General features: G+C 46.5%; 1 protein-coding gene across 4 annotated transcripts in view; it reads right to left on the minus strand.

Annotated features, from left to right (window-relative positions):
• Nucleotides 1-1,860: 1,860 nt before the first annotated feature.
• Nucleotides 1,861-19,773, minus strand: part of map7d1a (MAP7 domain containing 1a) — a 205,093-nt gene continuing 187,180 nt past the window's right edge. For all 4 annotated transcript variants that reach the window (XM_043717932.1, XM_043717933.1, XM_043717931.1 and 1 more), the window contains 6 exons: nt 17,190-17,294; nt 15,899-15,949; nt 12,423-12,489; nt 6,398-6,521; nt 4,023-4,318; nt 1,861-2,474 (listed from right to left, as the gene is read on the minus strand). In XM_043717932.1, coding sequence (XP_043573867.1) covers nt 2,464-2,474; nt 4,023-4,318; nt 6,398-6,521; nt 12,423-12,489; nt 15,899-15,949; nt 17,190-17,294 — 654 coding nt within the window. In that variant the 3' untranslated portion in view covers nt 1,861-2,463. The remainder of the gene's footprint in view (nt 2,475-4,022; nt 4,319-6,397; nt 6,522-12,422; nt 12,490-15,898; nt 15,950-17,189; nt 17,295-19,773) is intronic.

Consider the following 19,773-nt stretch of genomic DNA (forward strand, 5'->3'; position numbering starts at 1 on the left):
TGACTGGCTATGCTTTTCCAGCACCACACATTTTGATCCCAACTCCTCTACTCAATGCTCTGACCAATAAAGGCAAACATACTAACTACCTTCTTCACCTGTGACTCCACTTTCAAGGAGGTATGAACCTGAACACTAGGTCCCTTTATTGTCCTTTTGATTTCCAATTCTATCAGCACTTTACCATGTGCTCCTCTGGAACAACTTGCCACTCACCAGATATCCCCCAGAACACTGGCATCCTGGTGCCAACGCCATCTTTAAGAGGCCTCTGCACACCTGGATAAGTACTGGCATTGCAAAGCTCCTAAATGGACATATAGTGTGAATGGAGAAGGGTGAGATGGCACCATGATTCTCAGAGAGGGACCTGGAGGTCCTGCTGGATGGGATCCCATGGCACTACACGCTGGCAGCCTGGCCCTCTGTCCTCACCTCCCGAGGTTGCCCAACAAAACCTCTAGGGTGAATGGGCTCCATTTGGCAGTAACCATTGTCCAGCCCAGCTGCAGAAATAGGGAGTAGTGAGAGCAAAAGGAATAAGAAAAAATCTACTGAAGGCACTTTATGGCATGGTGACAATGCATTGATTATGAATGAGCCTGTGTGGGAGCGAGGGTATGTGGGAGCGAGGGTGCGAGAACGAGGGTGTGAGAGAGCGAGGGTGTGAGAGAGCGAGGGCGTGCGAGAGCGAGGATGTGAGAGAGTGAGGGTGTGTGAGAACGAGGGTGTACACGAGAATGGGTGTCGAGGAGAATGAGGGTGTATAAGAATGAGGGTGAGGCCAAATATGTGTGAGAATGAGTATGTAGGAGAATGAGAATAACGAGGGTGTTAGACAAGGGCGTATAAGAACAAGTGTGAGCGACAGAACACACATTTAAGAGAACAATTGTATGAATGAGAGAATAACTGAGAAAATGAGGAAAATTAATATGTAGAATGAGTTGTGTGTGAGAAAACAAGTGTGTAGAAGGACAAGTATGTGGGCAAGAGAATGTGTGTAGAAGAATGAGTGTGTGGATGAGTGTTAGTGAGAGAATGTGCACCTAAGTGAGCAAAGTATAAGTGTAGAAATTATTCACATCCCAGTCCTCTGACATCTCCCACACAGACTGAGTCTGGTACACACTCCTGCTCTCTCAGTGGTTATTGGTTATGAGGGACAAGAGAGTTAGAGTGAGAATATGAGTAAGAGAAGGAATGAGGAGACAGTGAGGACTGCGGGTGCTGGAGATCAGAGTCGAGAGTGTGGAAAAGCACAATCAGTCAGGCAGCATCCGAGGAACAGGAGAGTTGATGTTTCAGGCATAAACCCATCATCAGGAATCAGAAATGCCCTGATGAAGGGTTTATGCCCGAAATGTTAATTCTCCTGCTCCTCGGATGCCAAGAGAAGGAATGAGCAAGATGAAAAGAACCACATACTTAGAGGGAGCAAGAAGCCCAGTGGATGGCTAAGAGTGCTGTGTGGGAGAGTCAGAAAGCCTCCCTTTAGGAACATTGTGAAGTCTCATGTAATAGCTAGATAGATAACTTACAGCACACAGTGCTCCCTGACACTGACTCCCCAAGAGCAGCATCAGTGTTTCCTACACCTTTCAGGTCTGAAGAAGTTACAGCAGACTTGAAATGTTAGCTCGGTCTCTCTCTCTCTCTCTCTCCACAGACACTGCCAGACCTGATGAGTTTGTCCAGCTATTGCCCTTTTCCCATTGGAATGTCACACCTTCCCATCACGGCTATGACCGTTCACTTCGGATGTATGAAAAGGTTGGAGATTCGGGGTAAGGGTTTAGGGAGGATCAGGGCAGACCGAAGTACACGAGTAAACACAAAGCAGATTGTGCACACATATAGTTCCCTGGTGTAACACTGACAGGTTTATTTACATTATTCACATACACTGTACCCAGTAGTTTATTATTATTTCAAGTTAAATAAGAACATGATCACCAGTGATACAATAACCATCGCTCTGCCACTCTCGTCTGTCCGAGTGCCTTTAGCTCTTCACCAATGATATAGAATTAGTGTCAGTTTTAATAAGGTGCACATTAGAGACATTGTCAGCACACGGTGTACAGTACAGGTGAAGAACACTCGTGAAAATGACTGCATCTTCCACAAGGTCACTCTAGAATCTTCCGGGGTCCCATGTTCGCTCCCACCGTCTCCTCATGTAGAAGTTATTTTTCTGTAAACACTTTGAAAAACATTTAAAATAAAAACAGCACAACAAAGTAAAAGGAAGTGTTGCTCGAGAGCTGTGGGGATTTTGTGCGGTCCATGTGGAGTGTTGCCGATAACACGCCTCGCTGTTGTCTCTTCCCCTCTCACTGACGAGCTCTTCCAAATCCAACACTGAGTACAAAGCCGTGCGTGGTGGCTCAGGGTAGGGGGGGGGGGGGGGTGGGAGTAGCGGAGGGGAGCAGGGGGAGAGGCACATCCCCCCTCGGCCCTTCAGAGGATTTCTGAAATGGAACGGAGAGTCGTTATCACCAGAGGGACAGCTTTGAGGTGGGAGGACCGTGTGCTGACTAAGTGTGTTCCTCATGGTCCATCAGGGCACAGAATATTTTCGAATCTGGCCAGAGAATGAGGTACCAGGCCAGGCAGAGGGTCTATTGTGCTAGGTGCCACCTCAAAGCTTCAACTGCCCACCAATCATCATTCCCCATAAGCTTTCCTGTCACTTCCCACCCCTCCCCCACCAAGCACCATTCTCATTTATAATCAATGTTCCTCATCCCTTGCTCCAACAGGAGTGAGGACCTGTGTTTTTACACTTCAGGAAAAAGGCAGAATTCCCTCAGCCCTTGCCCATCAAACACCACCCTCGCCCACCACATTGCCCACAGTCCAAAGATGTGCAGGTTAGGTAGATTGGATACACTTCAGGAAAAAGGCAGAATTCCCTCAGAATTCCCTTGCCCATCAAACACCACCCTCGCCCACCACATTGCCCACAGTCCAAAGATGTGCAGGTTAGGTAGATTGGAGATGCTAAATTTCCCGTATGTCCAGGTGGGTTAGCCATGGGAAATGCAGGATTGCAGGGATAGGGTAGGGGGTGGGTCTGGGTGGGATGCTCTTCGAAAGGTCGGTGTGGACTCGATGGGCTGAATGGCCTGTTTCCACACTGTAGGGATTCTAAATATTTTATATTCCCCATCCAGCTCACTCAATGCTCCTGATCCAACCACAATGACCTCTCATGCTCCCCTTGCCAAGATATGCTCCTCCTAACACCTCCCCTATTACTCCCCACTAATGGAAGCTCCCGACTTACCTGTCACCATTGATTCCTCATGCTGTACCCCAACACCATGCTCTACTCACTCACCTACTATACACTGCGCAGAATCAGATAGTGACCACCACGTGTGTGAGATACAAGGGCATATTTCTACTTGGAGACCCGGGACACCATTTCACTGTCGAAACACCTGAACTCCTGCTTATTGACAGCTCTTTGATCTCAGCTGTCACTTTGACAATATCCATTCACACAACAACCAGAGACTTCAAGTGCTCAGTAGTTTTACCTGTTGAAACTTGAAGTGTCTGAATGATTGACATTTCCTTTGCCCATTTTAAGGGCTTTTCTTAAAAAAGAAACAAAGTGGCGAGTTATCAATGAATGGGTTTTTTTTTTAACGCTTTTCAACCTTTTAAAAGGTTCCCTCGTGCAGACAATCGACCATGACCCCTCTGAGGTGCCATGAGGCTATGGTACTTTGAAAGGCCTGCCCATCTCTTTGTGAGCAGTAGGACAGGGATTGCACATCCCTACAATGGAGCTGGCCATGTTGGGCACCTGCAATGGGAACCTTGAGAGACCCTGGAGTGCAGTTGCGAATCTTAAATTCTGATGCCATTATTAAACAGCTTAGGAATCATCCTGACCCCTGCTTAAACGCACCGACCCCCCCTCTCTCATTAACACAAACACAATCTCTCTCTGTTTCCTTTCCTCTGCAGCATCAGGCCTCACTATTGCACACGACACTTTTCAGTACCTGCTACATGCTGGGATTGGATTCCTGTTGTTTTCTTAATGAAGGAACTTTCTTCCTCAAACACGATGATGGGATTGACTGGAATCTCGTCAGCTGTGTGACTGCTGAGACATTCTTTCTCGCCATTACTCTCCACGCTCTCCTTTAAACAGCTCGTGTGATTCGAGAGCTCAATGATCTCTTCAAAGGCCCGGGATTCCATCTCCTTGGGGCAGATCCCGTTTTCCTGCTGCCTCAACTGCACGGTGTTGTTGACGACCGCTTGCTTCTCACAGCCATCTTCTTTAGGAGGGACTCTAATGAGTACAAGAAGCTGGCCTTTAGTTTCCCCTTCCTGTGTGTTCCCCTTCCCTCCCATCTTCCCCATCTTAAATTCAGTCTGAATGAAAATACCTCCTCATTACAAACGCCTTCAAGCCTGGGAGTGGAAGCATCAAACTATGGGCAAGGTTACATAGGTGAGGCTTGTATTGCTTTGATAATAGAGGAGTGAGGGGAATGGTGATCAAAATGTTTAGCTGGTTAAAAGATCTGACTCTCCATCTCCCTAATGGGGGGTGGAGTGGGATGGGGAAGTCTAGAATGAGGGCTGTAACCTTAAAATGACAGCTAGGCCGTGCAGGGGCGATGCCCTCCTGTGCTCACAGTGTGGTGGAACTCTGGGGAGGATGTGAATGGGCCCACTGAAAATTTCAGAACTTAAGTTGCTCAGATTTTTGTTGGGAAAGAGCACCAACGATTAAGGGATAAAGTGAGACCAACAGCTAAAGTGGAGACCAGCCAAGAAACAACTGAATGACAAAATGTGCTGGAGGAGCTGAATGGCCTCTTGTTTCGATAGGCCCAGAAGCCTCATAGAGATACAGTCACAGAGTCATGCAGTACAGAAACAGACCCTTCAGTTCAACTCGTCCATGCCAACCAAGTTTCCCAAACTAAACTAGTCCCACTTGCCTGTGTTTGGTCCATATCCCTCAAACCTTTCCTATTCATGTCCCTCTCCAAATGTCTTTTAAATGCTGTGACTGTACCTGCATCTACCACTTCCTCTGGCGGTTAATCCCACACATGAACCACTCTCTGTATGAATAAGTTGCCCCTCAGGTGCCTTAGAAATTTTCCTTCTCTCAACTTAAAAACATGCCTCCTGGATCTAAGCTCCCACAGCCCAGGGAAAAGACCTTTGCCATTCACCTTATCTCTGCCCCTCATGATTTTATAAACCTCTATAAAGTTATCCCTCAACCTCCTTCGCTCCAGTGAAAAAAGTCTCAGCCTATCCAGTCTCGATTATGGATAGGCTCAATTGAGAGAGTGGCTCGATTATGGATCATGGTATGACAGAGAGTGGTTGAGATAAACGTAGAGAATATTCATTAAATGCTTAAGGGGAAAAGGAATAGAAGGATATGTTAACAGAATGAGGTGATATAAGGTTGATATAAGGTTTGTGGGTGGCACGGTGGCACAGTGGTTAGCACTGCTGCCTCACAGCGCCAGAGACCCGCACATTCTCCCCGTGTCTGCGTGGGTTTCCTCCGGGTGCTCCAGTTTCCTCCCAAAGATGTGCAGGTCAGGTGAATTGGCCATGCTAAATTGCCCATAGTGTTAGGTGAAGGGGTAATGTAGGGGAATGGGTGGGTTGCGCTTCAGCGGGTTGGTGTGGACTTGTTGGGCCGAAGGGCCTGTTTCCACATTGTAAGTAATCTAATCTAAAGGTTGAAGGAGACTGGAACGGAGAATAATCACTGACATTGATCTGTTGGGCTGAAGGACCTGTTTGTCTGCTGTAAATTCTATAATTCCAGCTATGTAAGATGTTGAGGAAAGCAAGGACTGTAGGGTCAATGAGTAATGAAAATCTGGTTACAAATGGAGTTGACGACTCAGGACTCAAAGATGCACAATCTGTATGGATAAGAGGAGAGAGAACAGCCAAGTTCCAAACACCATTCCCACTGTCAAATGGACTTGAGCCCAAAACCCCTGGGTCTCAACTGATACTGTCCTTCAGGTAGTCAGATGGAAGCAACGATACTCTGATACGAAGATTTTGGAAACACAGTTAGCAGACAGGGGGAGGTTTCATCAAAGGGTAGTTCATAGGTGATCGACTGAAGATAAGAGAGGGCTAAATGATTTTTTCTTGCCAGGAGTTTGGGTGTTGGGATGAAAGCTAAACAGGTTTAAAAAATGGATTTTAAATTGAATGAGTTAATGAATTAATTGAATTGGCTTCCAATTGTAGATCTCTTTAATCTTCAACAGATGTTGGGTGAATACACGCACATCCTGAAACTACTGTGATTCTCACTCCTTTGATTTCCGCCGTGTCAGCAAGCCAATGGAAAGACTGCGTTTGTGTTTGGACTTACCCCAGCTCCCCAAGAGGGCGATCCTGTGATGGAAGGTCTGTGGTGCTAATCGAAGAGTCTCCAACCTGGTGTTCAGCTGGTATCTCCTGCTGAAATTCACTCTTCACACAAACAGGACCAATCTCTGCAGAAACCAGAACAGGCTTTCAAAATTCCACACTGACAGGACCTACCTACTCCAGGCCAGAGAGACAACGCACCATCTTTACAAAATGGGAGCTGCACAGGCACTACTCAATCAGGTTTATAACAGTATCAGCACGTTGTAATTAAAGAAATCCTTACATTGCTTTCAGGCTTGGAGACAGTAAGGACAGAAGGTGCTGGAAGCCAGAGTCAATAGATGTGAAGCTGATAGATCACAGCAGGTCAGACAGCATCCGAGGGGCAGGAAAATCAATGTTTCAGTTTGAAACCCATCATCAGGACTGGGGAGGGGGAGGGAGCCCAGAAGTATACAGAGGGAGGGGATGGGGCTGGGGGAAGGATAGGTGGGATGGTGATAGGTGGATGCGGGCAGGGGGTTATTGTAATTGCTGTATCTGCCTTCTGCTGGCCATCATCCATCGCCTAATGCATTTCTTCTTCAATTATCCATCTAACTATCTCATTGCAAGCTAAAAAAAGCTTGCTGTGAGCTTTAAAATTCACTTCCCATTCTTTTTTCTCCTTAGGTTTTGCTCCCCCAGTTTAATTTCAACTTAAATTTAATTGTAACTTAAGTTCTATGAACTGAAGTGCTTTTCTTGACTTTCTCTCCGGACTGTACACCTTTTCCTCCCTCCTTTTTCACTCAAAATTCCTCTCTACTTAGCAACAGGGGAATGACAGGACAATAAAAGATCACTACTACCCTGCTTGTCCCCTGATATACCAATCATTGATTAATAATAAAAGTCAATAACTTATCAATGATTTTACAACACATGGTGAGAAAAGCCCCCAGTGGGGGACCACAGCACCCCAGTCCCCTGTTTTCCCAAGAATACCACACTTCGCATATGTCAACTTCCAATTTCTCCTTCATCGTATCTCAAAGGGCTGAGCACCAACTCTCGCTCCTGTGTAAGTAGGCCCCAAATTGTAGCATATTGATAAGAATCAAATAAATATTCCTAAGATTATTCTAAACACTCAACTGTGAGGCATCAATGTTACCTTTAGAGTCATGTACTGTAGTGAGCATGAAGTCAGAGTGTGCAGAAGGATGCCACTCACCTGACAGCCAAAGCTAACCCTTGGATGGACTTGTCCAATTAGTTACATCCCCCTGCTCTTTGCCCATTTTGCTGCGTTTCTCCCACTGACTTGCTTTTCTCATTTGCAAGTGCTTTTCCATTTTGCTTTTGAAAGTTTCTCTCCAAACAACTTCAGTTGCCTTTTTAGGATATACTGTGATCCCAGTTTTTTAAAAATTGACCGACACATGACCTCAAGATGGTGAGCAGCCCATTGTTATCGTGGGCCTGTTCCACGGCTATTTGCATTCAATTCACCTGAAGGCTTTTCGAGACAAACTATGTCTAATGTATCTTAATGTGCACATTTGTCAGGATTGAATTCCTACCTTGCTGCTTGTCTGCCCTGATCTATGATTTGCATCAAACATTTGGCTAATCATTAACTATATTCAACTCGCTTTGTGATCCTTTAATATTACATTGAAGATAGATGTAATGGCTGGCTGGCATTCAGACTACTTGCAAACAAAAGTCAGTGGCTCATGACCAGAACTCTGCAGACCTTGTTCAAACACCATCTCCTACTTGATGTTACAGCCTCGCTATTTCTTATGTTAAATTCCCCTCCCACTCTGTTACTTTCAGAGTTTGAAAAAGTAACCTGTGTATGGAAGTGCAAATCATGCAAATTAACCGAAATGAATGCTTTGACATCTGTCTTCAGTCTGGAGGCCTGTGACCAGTTTTATTTTGTAAGTTATATAAACAATTTTGATGTGAACATAGGACGTATAGTTAGTAAGTTTGCAGATTACATCAAAATTGGAGGTGCAGTGGACAGCGAAGAAGATTACCTCAGATTACAACGGAATTTTGATCAGATGGGCCAATGGGCTGAGGAATGGCAGATGGTGGTTAATTGAGATCAATGTCATTTTGGTAAGGCAAATCAGGGCTGGACTTATACACCTAACAGTACGTTGCTGTGTCGCTGAACAAAGAGACCTTGGAGTGCAGGTTCATGGTTCCTTGAAAGCGGAGTTGCAGGAGAGTGAAAAAGGCATTTGGAACGCTTGTCTTTATTGGTCAGTGTACTGAGTAAAGGAGTTGGGAGGCCATGTTGTGACTGATTAGGACACTTCAGGAGTACTGAGTTCAATTCTGGCCCCTTTGTATAATTACAACATTTAAAAGGCACCTGGATCGGTACATGAGTAGGAGGGGTTTAGAGAAATATGGGCCAAGTGCTGGCAAATGGAACTAAATTAATGGAGGATATCTGGTTGGCATGGGCGAGTTGGACCAAAGGATCTGTTTCCGTGTTGTACATCTCTATGCCTTCCAGCAGAGAAACAACAGAGACAATATACTTAGGGAGAAGGAGTGTGAAGTTAGTGATAGGATTAACAGTGAGAAATGAAATATGAAGGGGTTCAGCACATTTTAAATTTAGATAAAAGTCAGCAGGCCTGGACGACATGTACCCAACAGGACGAAGAGAAGCAAGAGAATAAATAATGGCAGCTGTGACCATTTTTCAATCCTTTCTGGTCATGGGTGTGGTGCTAGAGAGGGCTAACATTGTTCTGTGTTCTAAAAAAAGCAAGGAAGGACAGACTGTGTAATTACAGGTCAGCCAGCTTAAGTTGGTGGTGGGCAAATTACAGGGTAAAATTCTGAGACACTACAAATCATCATTTAGAAAAGCATGGATTAACTGAGGACAGTACTTGTTCAGGGAAGCTGAACAACTTGGACTGAATTTTCCTTTTGAGATGATAACAAGTTAAATGCAGGTATAACACATTTGATGGATTCTATATGGATTTTAACACAGATTGATAGGGTTTCTGATGGCAGTCTGGTCAAGAAAGCAAAAGCTGATGAGATTTTGAGGCAAGTGATATGTGGCAAATTGCATCCAAAATGGGCTCAGAGTCAGGAAGCAAAATTATGTTTAACAGGGATATTGATGATCGAATGGATAATGCTCCCAGTGAGGTTCTGCAGATCTTAGCACCGGATCCTTCGCTGTTTGTGGTATACATCAATGGTTTATACATAAATGTACGGTGACAAAGTGAGGACTGCAGATGCTGGAGATCAGAGCTGAAAATGTGTTGCTGGAAAAGCGCAGCAGGTCAGGCAGCATCCAAGGAACAGGAGAATCTCCTGTTCCTTGGATGCTGCCTGACCTGCTGCGCTTTTCCAGCAACACATTTTCAACATAAATATACGGTGTCTGATTAAGCAGTTGGCAGGCGATACCAGAAATGGTTGATAGTGAGGAAGTCTGCAGGAAACAAACAATAGATTTTCAGGTGAACAGGGTTGTGGCAAATGGAATACCAGTGGGACAAGTGTGAGGCACTGTATCTGCAGACGGCAAACAAGGCTATGGAGTACAATAGAATAAACTGAAGGGGTAAAACAACAGAGAGACCTCGAGGTGTTAAGTGTGCTGATTCCTGAAGATACATAGACAGGGCGACAAGCATACACACCAGTTAGACCATAGTTAGAGCATACGCTTTGCATTACACTTACAAAGTAAGAGTGGCTCAAGGAAGATGTCGGAGATAGTGGGAACAGAGGCCTGAGGGAGGGTGTCGGAGACTGTGCGCACAGAGGCCTGAGGGAGGGTTCAGAGATAGTGGGAACAGAGGCCTGAGGGAGGGTTCAGTGATAGCGGGAACAGAGGCCTGAGGGATGGTTCAGAGATAGTGGGAACAGAAGCCTGAGGGAGGGTGTCGGAGACTGTGCGCACAGAGGCCTGAGGGAGGGTTCAGAGATAGTGGGAGCAGGAGCCTGAGGGAGGGTGTCGGAGATAGTGGGAACAGAGGCCTGAGGGAGGGTGTCGGAGATAGTGGGAACAGAGGCCTGAGGGAGGGTGTCGGAGATAGTGGGAACAGAGGCCTGAGGGAGGGTGTCGGAGATAGTGGGAACAGAGGCCTGAGGGAGGGTGTCGGAGATAGTGGGAACAGAGGCCTGAGGGAGGGTGTCGGAGATAGTGGGAACAGAGGCCTGAGGGAGGGTGTCGGAGATAGTGGGAACAGAGGCCTGAGGGAGGGTGTCGGAGATAGTGGGAACAGAGGCCTGAGGGAGGGTGTCGGAGATAGTGGGAACAGAGGCCTGAGGGAGGGTGTCGGAGATAGTGGGAACAGAGGCCTGAGGGAGGGTGTCGGAGATAGTGGGAACAGAGGCCTGAGGGAGGGTGTCGGAGATAGTGGGAACAGAGGCCTGAGGGAGGGTGTCGGAGATAGTGGGAACAGAGGCCTGAGGGAGGGTGTCGGAGATAGTGGGAACAGAGGCCTGAGGGAGGGTGTCGGAGATAGTGGGAACAGAGGCCTGAGGGAGGGTGTCGGAGATGGGAACGGAGGCCTGAGGGAGGGTGTCAGTGATAGTGGGAACGGAGGCCTGAGGGAGGGTGTCAGTGATAGTGGGAACGGAGGCCTGAGGGAGGGTGTCAGTGATAGTGGGAACGGAGGCCTGAGGGAGGGTGTCAGTGATAGTGGGAACGGAGGCCTGAGGAAGGGTGTCAGTGATAGTGGGAACGGAGGCCTGAGGGAGGGAGGCAGAGACTGTGGCACCTAAGGTCCAAGCCAGGATGTCAGAGACAGTGAGACCCGAGGCCTGATGGAGGGAGTCGGAGGCAGTGGGACCTGAGAGTTAGACAATTTAGCATGGCCAATCCACCTAATCTGCACATTTTTGGATTGTGGGAGAAAACCGGAACACCCAGAGGAAACCCACGGAGACATGGGGAGAACATCTGTGTGGAGTTTGCACAGTCACCCAAGGAATCATACCTGGGTCCCTGGCACTGTGAGGCAGCAGTGCTAACCATTGAGTCAGTGGGGAATGTTGCCAGGAACATTAACTATGAGAAAAATCGGATAGTCTGGAATTAAAAGTTAAGGCACAACTTTCCATGGATTTGAACTTAATTAGAAGTCTCTCATGTGGAACTTCATCAAAAGCATTCTGAAGTGTCACATAAACTAGACAATATTAGTTCCTAGAAATGTGAAAAACTACCTCAGCAACACTATCCATTTTATAGCCACGCTGTAATTTCTGTTTAGAAATTCAAATTGCTCTGCCCAGGTTCACAATCTTACTCTTTCTAATTTACTGCTGATGGTTTGCGTTATTTCCTGAGTGGTTACTTTCTGCTTCATAATTCATCCCCTCACCCATCAGCTTTGTAAACGTATACGAGCATACTGTTTAGCATTTGGGCTCCATACAAGAAAAAGAATATTGAGGCAGTAAGGGGATGTTGCACAGTGAGAGAAAAGACACAGAAAATGAGAACAGAAAGCCTCGAGATTAGCCAACAACACAAAAGGTGTGCTAAAAATTCTGAATGGGGAGTACTGATTGGAGGGAAGCAGAGTGCTGCTAGTGATTGAGCGAGTCTAGACTGAGGGATTGTTTGAGGGAAGTAGGAGAGATCGATGAAGGGGGTCTGGAATGAGAGATCGATGAAGGGGATCTGGAATGAGAGATCGATGAAGGGGGTCTGGAACGTGGGATAAGATGATGGGATTTGAATAGGAAGTGTGAGAATTATTTCAATAAAGGAAAGAAACTTTTGAACATTGAAGAACAGGTTAAACTATTAAAGGAAAAAGGAAAATGGTGGAATATGGGTGGGAACCTGGGAGGGCAGATTCCAATGTAGCAGACTGTGTGTAAGCTTTATGCAAAATTTCGAAAGACCCGGTAAAGAGAAACTCCTCATGCTGCAGTGAGAGTGTGATGTTCCTCCAGACTGGAGCTGATCGGAAAAGGAGGTTAGCTTTCTCATCTTTCCCCATCCCCGACCCTTCCCATCTTACCCTTTGGCTCTGCCTTTGTCTCCTTGTCATCTGGCTCCCCGTCAGCAGTTGACTTTTTGTCATCTTTCTACAGGAGGGAAGAACAAAGAAAGTTCCTCAATCTTCATTGAGTCATATAAAACATCACAATTCCAGCCACTGGCAAGGCAGTCAGAGCCAGAGGCAATTCCATCCACCAATCAGGCAAGAGACCAAGGGTGGCGGTAGCAAGCAGCAACTCCCCCCACCAATCAGGAAAGAGAATGAGAGCAATGGTAACCAGAGGCAACTCCCTCCACCAATCAGCCAAGAGGAGAGTGCTAACAGCTACCAGCACCCAGTTCCAATAATTAGCGTTGAAGAAAGCTGGGACAGCTGTTGCCAAGCATCTCCATCAGGCAGCTATCACCAACAGAGCAGAGCTAGCCATCAGCAAGCATCTCCACCAAATAGCCACCACGAACAGAGAAGTACGAGTCATCAGCAAAAGTCTCCACCAATCAATGATCGCCGCCACAGCAGCGATAGCGATCAGCAACCATCTTCATCAATCAGTGATCACCATGACAACAGTCACAGTCATCAGCAAAGGTCTCAGCCAATCCGCAATTACCATCAGGTCAGTGAAACCAAACGGCAAATGTCACCACTAATCCGTCAGTACCATCAGAGTGAACTTAGATACTGGCAAGACTCCCCACCGATTGGAGATTGGCATCAGAGCAGCAATAGTCCTCAGCAACCATCTCCACCAATCAGTGATCAGCGTCAGCGCAGCAACAGCCCTCGTCAACCACCACCACCAATCAGTGATCAGCGTCAGCGCAGCAACAGCCCTCGTCAACCACCACCACCAATCAGTGAGCGGCATCAGCGCAGCAACAGACCACCACTACCACCAATCAGTGATCAGTGTCAGCACAGCAAAAGCCAACAGCAAGTATCTCCACCAATCAGTGATCAGCATCAGCACAGCAAAAGCCAACAGCAAGTATCTCCACCAATCAGTGATCAGCGTCAGCACAGCAAAAGCCAACAGCAAGTATCTCCACCAATCAGTGATCAGCGTCAGTGCAGCTACAGTCCTTGGCAACCACCTCCACGCTTCAGTGATCGGTATCAGAGCAGTGTTAGCCAACATCAACCACCTCCACCAATCAACCAGCTTGAGTCACGCCATGTCAGTCAGTGGCAATGGCTTCAAAGCAGTAAGGGTCAAAGTGAGAACTGTTACTCCTGTAACTACACGATTACTGAGATCAGTAAACCAGAGAACCAAGGTGCACCTATCAAAATCGAGCTCTATCGCCCAAAGTACAGGAGCCGAGCATCAATCCGGACATGGCCGCAGCAACCAGGCGACACCAGCAGGACAGTGCCACCAATCAGAATCTCCATACACCGCCTTGTCTCCCAAAACGAGTACAAAGACACAAAGTAACCCTGACATGGTCAAACCAACCCGATCCACTGGGCACACGGAACCAGTTGTGAACGTTGATTCTTCAGTGAAAGAAAATAAAAAAAAAACTAAAGTCTTTCTCTCATTACTACACAGACACTGTTAAGCAGAACCATCAGGCCAAGAGCACAGCCCCATCATTGTGGTCAATCTCCGTACCTCTGCAATGCGCTTGCGTAACAAGTATCCACAAACCTCAGTACGATCACTTCCCGCTCATCTCCAGTCTCAGCATCTCTCTGAGGGGAACAGCATTGCAGACTTGCAGTACCCTTCAATGTCAGCAATGCTTCCTGAGATCAGCCCCTTATTTTAGACACACACCTCCCCACCCCACCAACCCTCCTACCACCAAATGCCATTTCATCTCTCCTTATTTAATCACCTCAAACTGATCCAATAGAACATCTTTAACACACTGTGCTTGAAAAAAAGTTAAACACTTGCATGTGTGTGTAAAACGCCACAACACATCCCAAACTTACTGCTCACAAAGAGCTTTTAAAGTGCACTCACTGCGGGATGTGGGAGACCTGGCATGAACACAGCAAGATCCCACAATCAGTGGATGTGATGATGACCAGACAATTTGCTTTCAAAATGCCAAATGAGGGGTGACCAATGTCCAAGGCATCCAGGCCAAATTCCTTACTCTTTTTTAAAAAATAATGTGGAACATTTTGTATCCACCTCAGGGGGGCGATGAAGCCTCAGTCTAATGCCTCATTTAGCTGATGGTGTTTCTGACAGCACAGCCTACCTTCAACACAGATTTGGAAGATCAGCCTTAATCTTTGTGTTCGAGGATCAGGAATGGGACTTGAACCCACAAGCTGCTGGCTCAGATGTGAGTCATGACGGAACAGGCAAGTGAGAGCTCCAGCCTTCTTTATTAGAATTAGAATCCCTACAGTGTGGAAACAGGCCATTGGGCCCAACAAGTCCACACTGAAACTCTCCAAACCCCATTCCCCTCCCCTATTACTCTACATTCCCCCTGATTAATGTACCCAGCCTACACCATCCCTGAACACTACGGACAATTTAGCACAGCCAGTTCACCCAACCTGCACATCTTTGGACTGTGGGAGGAAACCAGAGCACCCAGAGTAAACCACACAGACACAGGGAGAATGTGCAAACTCCACACAGATAATGGCCCAAGGTTGGAATCCAACCTGGGTCTCTGGCGCTAAGAGGCAGCAGTGCTAACCACTGAGCCACCGTTATAGGGCTGGTCATTATACTGAACTCTTTTTGAACAGTCCTGTGTTCCCCCAAAGTTAAACACATCATCTCTTTGGTTAGATTTTCAAAACATTTTCACTCTTAGATGGGATGTAGGCATCATTGGAGATCACCAGCATTTGTTGCCCAACCCTAACTGTCCTTGAACTGATTGGCTTTGTAGGCCATTTTAATCTGGGAATGAACCTGGGTCTGGAGTCACATGCAGATGAGACCAGGTAAGGGGGTCAAGACATTCTTCCTAAAAGGGTATTACTGAATCAGATGAGTTTTTTATGACAATTGACAGTGCCATCATTATCATTTAATCATTATATTCAGATTGGATTGCAATTTTACCATCCACCAAGGTGGCATTCAAATCTATGTCCCCAGAACATTAGCCTGGATTAACTAACCCTGTATCACCACTGCCTCCCCACTGCAGCCAACACTTTAAATGGGGTCTAACCCAAGCTCTTTACATCTGTGAAATAACTTCCAGCACTTTGTTCTCCAACCTTACTGAGTTGGCGGCACCATTCCATGAGACTTTTTAACAATGTCTCTTGTACCTGTCCCTGGGTTTCTGGAGACTTCAGTACTTGGGCCCTAATAATTGCTGCATTCCCCCAGCACCTAGAGAATGGCCTAATCGATTTTGTATATATCCAAATCACAGGTTTTCCATACATTCAAACGATTTAAAACCAACACATTTATATTCATGTCTATTGCGAGAAAAGTAAGGAATAGTGCAAATGGAAGGTCTCTGTAATATTTGAGAGAGAGAGAGAGAGAGACATACCTTATCCAGACAATCTGACCTCCTGGTCCTTTTCATAATCTGTTCCAGGCGCTGCAGACAGAGATAAAGGAAATACACTGAATGAACTGGCTAGACAAGATGCAATTATCACCCTTTAATCTGCTGGACTGAGTAAAAACTGTCCACAGTCTTTGGACAGGGTCCTGCTGCTTGTTATTATCCCAAAGCAAATCCACTCAATGCAATAATGAGGGTTCACAGCCTGGATTCACTCACAGGCCTCAGGACCTCAGCTGTGTCATCTCTGGAATAATTTCATCTTGCCCCTGCCCCTGCCACCTCCACAAACCTCAGACTTCAACCCCACCCCACCTTCCCAGTATTACTGCAGCACGATTCAGCTCCACTCTTTTGCTCTCCTGCTTTCAGGTCTCTCTTATGGGAATATAGCATATTTCATAGCCCACCTGACCCCATCCACCCCTGCCATGTCCTCCAATGGCATGAGGTGGGGGAGAGACCCCAGGACTGGGGTGGGGGAAGCTGGCAGCCAGGGGGTATGACAGGGAGAGGGCACTGGGTTTGTGGTTGGGGGCAGTGTGGGTTAGATGGCTCTGTGCTTGGAGGTGAGTCACTGTGCTTGGGAAAGTATGGGAGGAAGGGGCTGCTGGGCTCAGATTGACCTGTGCCCAGTCCATGGGCGAGACTGGGTGCAAGTGTCAGGGGCAGTATGGAGGCCCTGATCCTGATGGTGATATTTGAGCAGGTTGGTACACTGGGTTAGTACAGCAGATTGGTACACTGAGATGGTACTTTGGGTTGGTGCAGCCGGTTGTCCTTGAACTGATTGACACTCTAGGTCATTTCAATCTGGGAATAAGTCTGGGCCTGGAGTCACATGCAGACTAGACTGGTTGGTATGCTGGGTGGTACACTAGTACACAGCATCCCCTGGCTAGTGACAGAGGTTCCCGTGAAGGGGAATCAAGAGTAGAGGTAGCAGCAAACACACAGAGACAGCCACATGACTGGGAAAGATTCCTTGAAGATCTTTTGCAGCATTCCACATCTGCCCCTTCGCCCGTGGGACATGGGCACGGTTGTCCCTGTCTGTTCCTGGTGGCTCGAGGACACAGTGAGGGCCCTGGGCTCAGACAGCCAATCACTTCCTGGGAGACCATCAACAATGCAACTGGCCCTTTCTTAAGAAAGGGGCACTTTCAGAAGTTGGAATCAGTAGAACTATAAAATGGGTTGAAAATCATCAATACCATGGCAACATGGTTATAGTGCAGTAGTCATAGCGAGCATGTTCACAGCCGGGAGTTACCTTCCTTCTCGCTGACCGTTCCTGCTCTTCCTTCTGGAAGTGTCTCTCTCGTTCCAATCTTTGTTTCTCTGCCTCCTCACGTGCTCGAGCCTCTGCCTCTTCTCTCTGAGGATAGGAGGATCAGTAATGTTAGTTCCTCTCAGATTAATGGCTTCAATGTCCTCCTACGCCTGTGTGATTCCTTGGGATTACAGTGAAGCCCTCATTAATCCTCCTCCCCATCCCTGTGAGAACGTTATCTTTGGATGGCTGCATGTCCTACTCAGGGAGATATTGGTCAGTGTAGGCAAGGAGGTCATAGAGTTATTTGGATGTCCAGCATGAAAACAGACAACTCGGTCCAACTCGTCCATGCTGGCCAGGGATTGAGAACGAAGTTATGGATTTAACATATCTGGCAAAAGGAACAAAATCTGAGGGAAGAAAAATCTTTTTCACACAGTGAGAGTTAAGGTCTGGAGTGTGCTGTGTACTGAATTAATAGAGTCACAGAGATGTACAGCACAGAAACAGTCCAACTCGTCCATGCCGACCAGATATACTAACCTAATCTAGTACCATTTGCCAGCACTTGGTCCATATCCCTCTAAACCCTTCCTATTCATATATCCATCCAGATATCTTTTAAATGTTGTAATTGCGCCAGCCTCCACCACTTCCTCTGACAGCTCATTCCATGCACACACCACCTTCTGCATGAAAAGGTTGCCCCTTAGGTCCTATTTAAATCTTTCCCCTCTCATCTAAAACCTATATCCTCCAGTTTTGGACTCCCCCACCTCAGGGAAAAGACCTTGTCTATTTAACCCTATCCATGCCTCTCATGATTTTATAAACCTCTACAAAGGTCACCCCTCAGCCTCTGACGGTCCAGGGAAAACAGCCCCAGTCTATTCAGCCTCTTCCTATAGATCAAACCCTCCAATCCTGGTAACATCCTTGTAAATCTTTTCTGAACCCTTTCAAGTTTCACAACACCTTTTGGAAGGAGACCAGAATTGCACGCAATATTCCAAAAGTGGCCAAACCAATGTCCTGTACAGCCGCAACATGACCTCCCAATTCCAACACTGACCGATAGAGGAAAACATACCAAACGCCTTCTTCACTATCCTATCCACATGTGACTTCACTTTCAAGGAGCTATGAACCTGCACTCCAAGGTCCCTTTGTTCAGCAACACTCCCCAGGAACTTACCATTAAGTGTATAAGTTCTGCTTTTCCAAAATATAGCACCTCATCTTTATCTAAATTAAACTCCATCTGCCACTCATCGGCCCATCTGATCAAGATCCTATTGTACTCTGAGGTAACCTTCTTTGCTGTCCACTACACCTCTCATTTTGGTGTCATCTGCAAACTTACTAACTATACCTCCTACATTGACATCAAAATCATTTATATAAATGATGAAAAGCAGCGGATCCAGCACCGATCCTTGTGGCACTCCACTGGTCACAGGCCTCCAGTCTGAAAAACAACCCTCCACCACCACCCTCTGTCTTCTACCTTCGAGCCAGTTCCGTATCCAAATGGCTAGTTCTCTCGGTATTCAATGAGATCCAACCTTGCTAACCAGTCTCCCATGAGGAACCTCACTGAATGCCTAACTGAAGTCCATATAAATCACGTTCATTGCTTTGCTCTCATCAATCCTCTTCGTTACTTCTTCAAAAAACTCAATCAAGTTCATGCGACGTGATTTCCCAATGTTTGGATAAAGATTTGTAGCTTGGGTGCTGGTTGTCATTGTTGTGAGTATGTTCACTGAGCTGGGAAGCCCACGCTGATGTCAGGCTCACTGGTCTATAATTCCCTGGCTTTTCCTTACCACCCTTCTTAAATAGTGACACCACATCAGCCAACCTCCAGTCTTCCGGCACGTCACCTGTGACTATCGGTGATACAAATATCTCAGCAAGAGACCCAGCAATCACTTCTCTAGCTTCCTACAGAGTTCTAGGGTACACCTGATCAGGTCCTGGGATTTATTCAACTTTATGCGTTTTAAGACATCCAGCACCTCCTTCTTTGTAATATGGACATTTTTCAAGATATCACCATCTATTTCCCCACATTCTATATCTTCCATGTCCTTCTCCACAGTAACCTCTGATGCAAAATAGTCATTTACTATCTTCCCCATCTCCTGCGGTTCCACACATAGGCTGCCTTGCTGATCTTTGAGGGGCCCTATTTTCTCCCTAGTTACCCTTTTGTTCTTTGGATTCTCCTTAACCCTATTTACCAAAGCTATTGCATGTCCCTTTTTTGCCCTCCTGACTTCCCTCTTATGTATACTCCTACTGCCTTTATGCTCTACTAAGGATTCACTCAATCTCTGCTGTCTGTACCTGACATATGCTTCCTTCCCTTTCTTAAACAAACCCTCAATTTCTCTTATCATTCAGCATTATGTACATTCATCAGCCTTGCCATTCACCCGAACAGGAACATACTGTCTCTGGACTCTCATTATCTCATTTCTGAAGGCTTCCCATTTTCCAGCCGTCCCTTTACCTGCAAACATCTGCCCCCAATCTATTTTTGAAAGTTCTTGCCTAATACTGTCAAAATTGACCT

Source organism: Chiloscyllium plagiosum, chromosome 27 (genome assembly GCF_004010195.1).
Source record: "Chiloscyllium plagiosum isolate BGI_BamShark_2017 chromosome 27, ASM401019v2, whole genome shotgun sequence".
NCBI lineage: Eukaryota > Metazoa > Chordata > Chondrichthyes > Orectolobiformes > Hemiscylliidae > Chiloscyllium > Chiloscyllium plagiosum.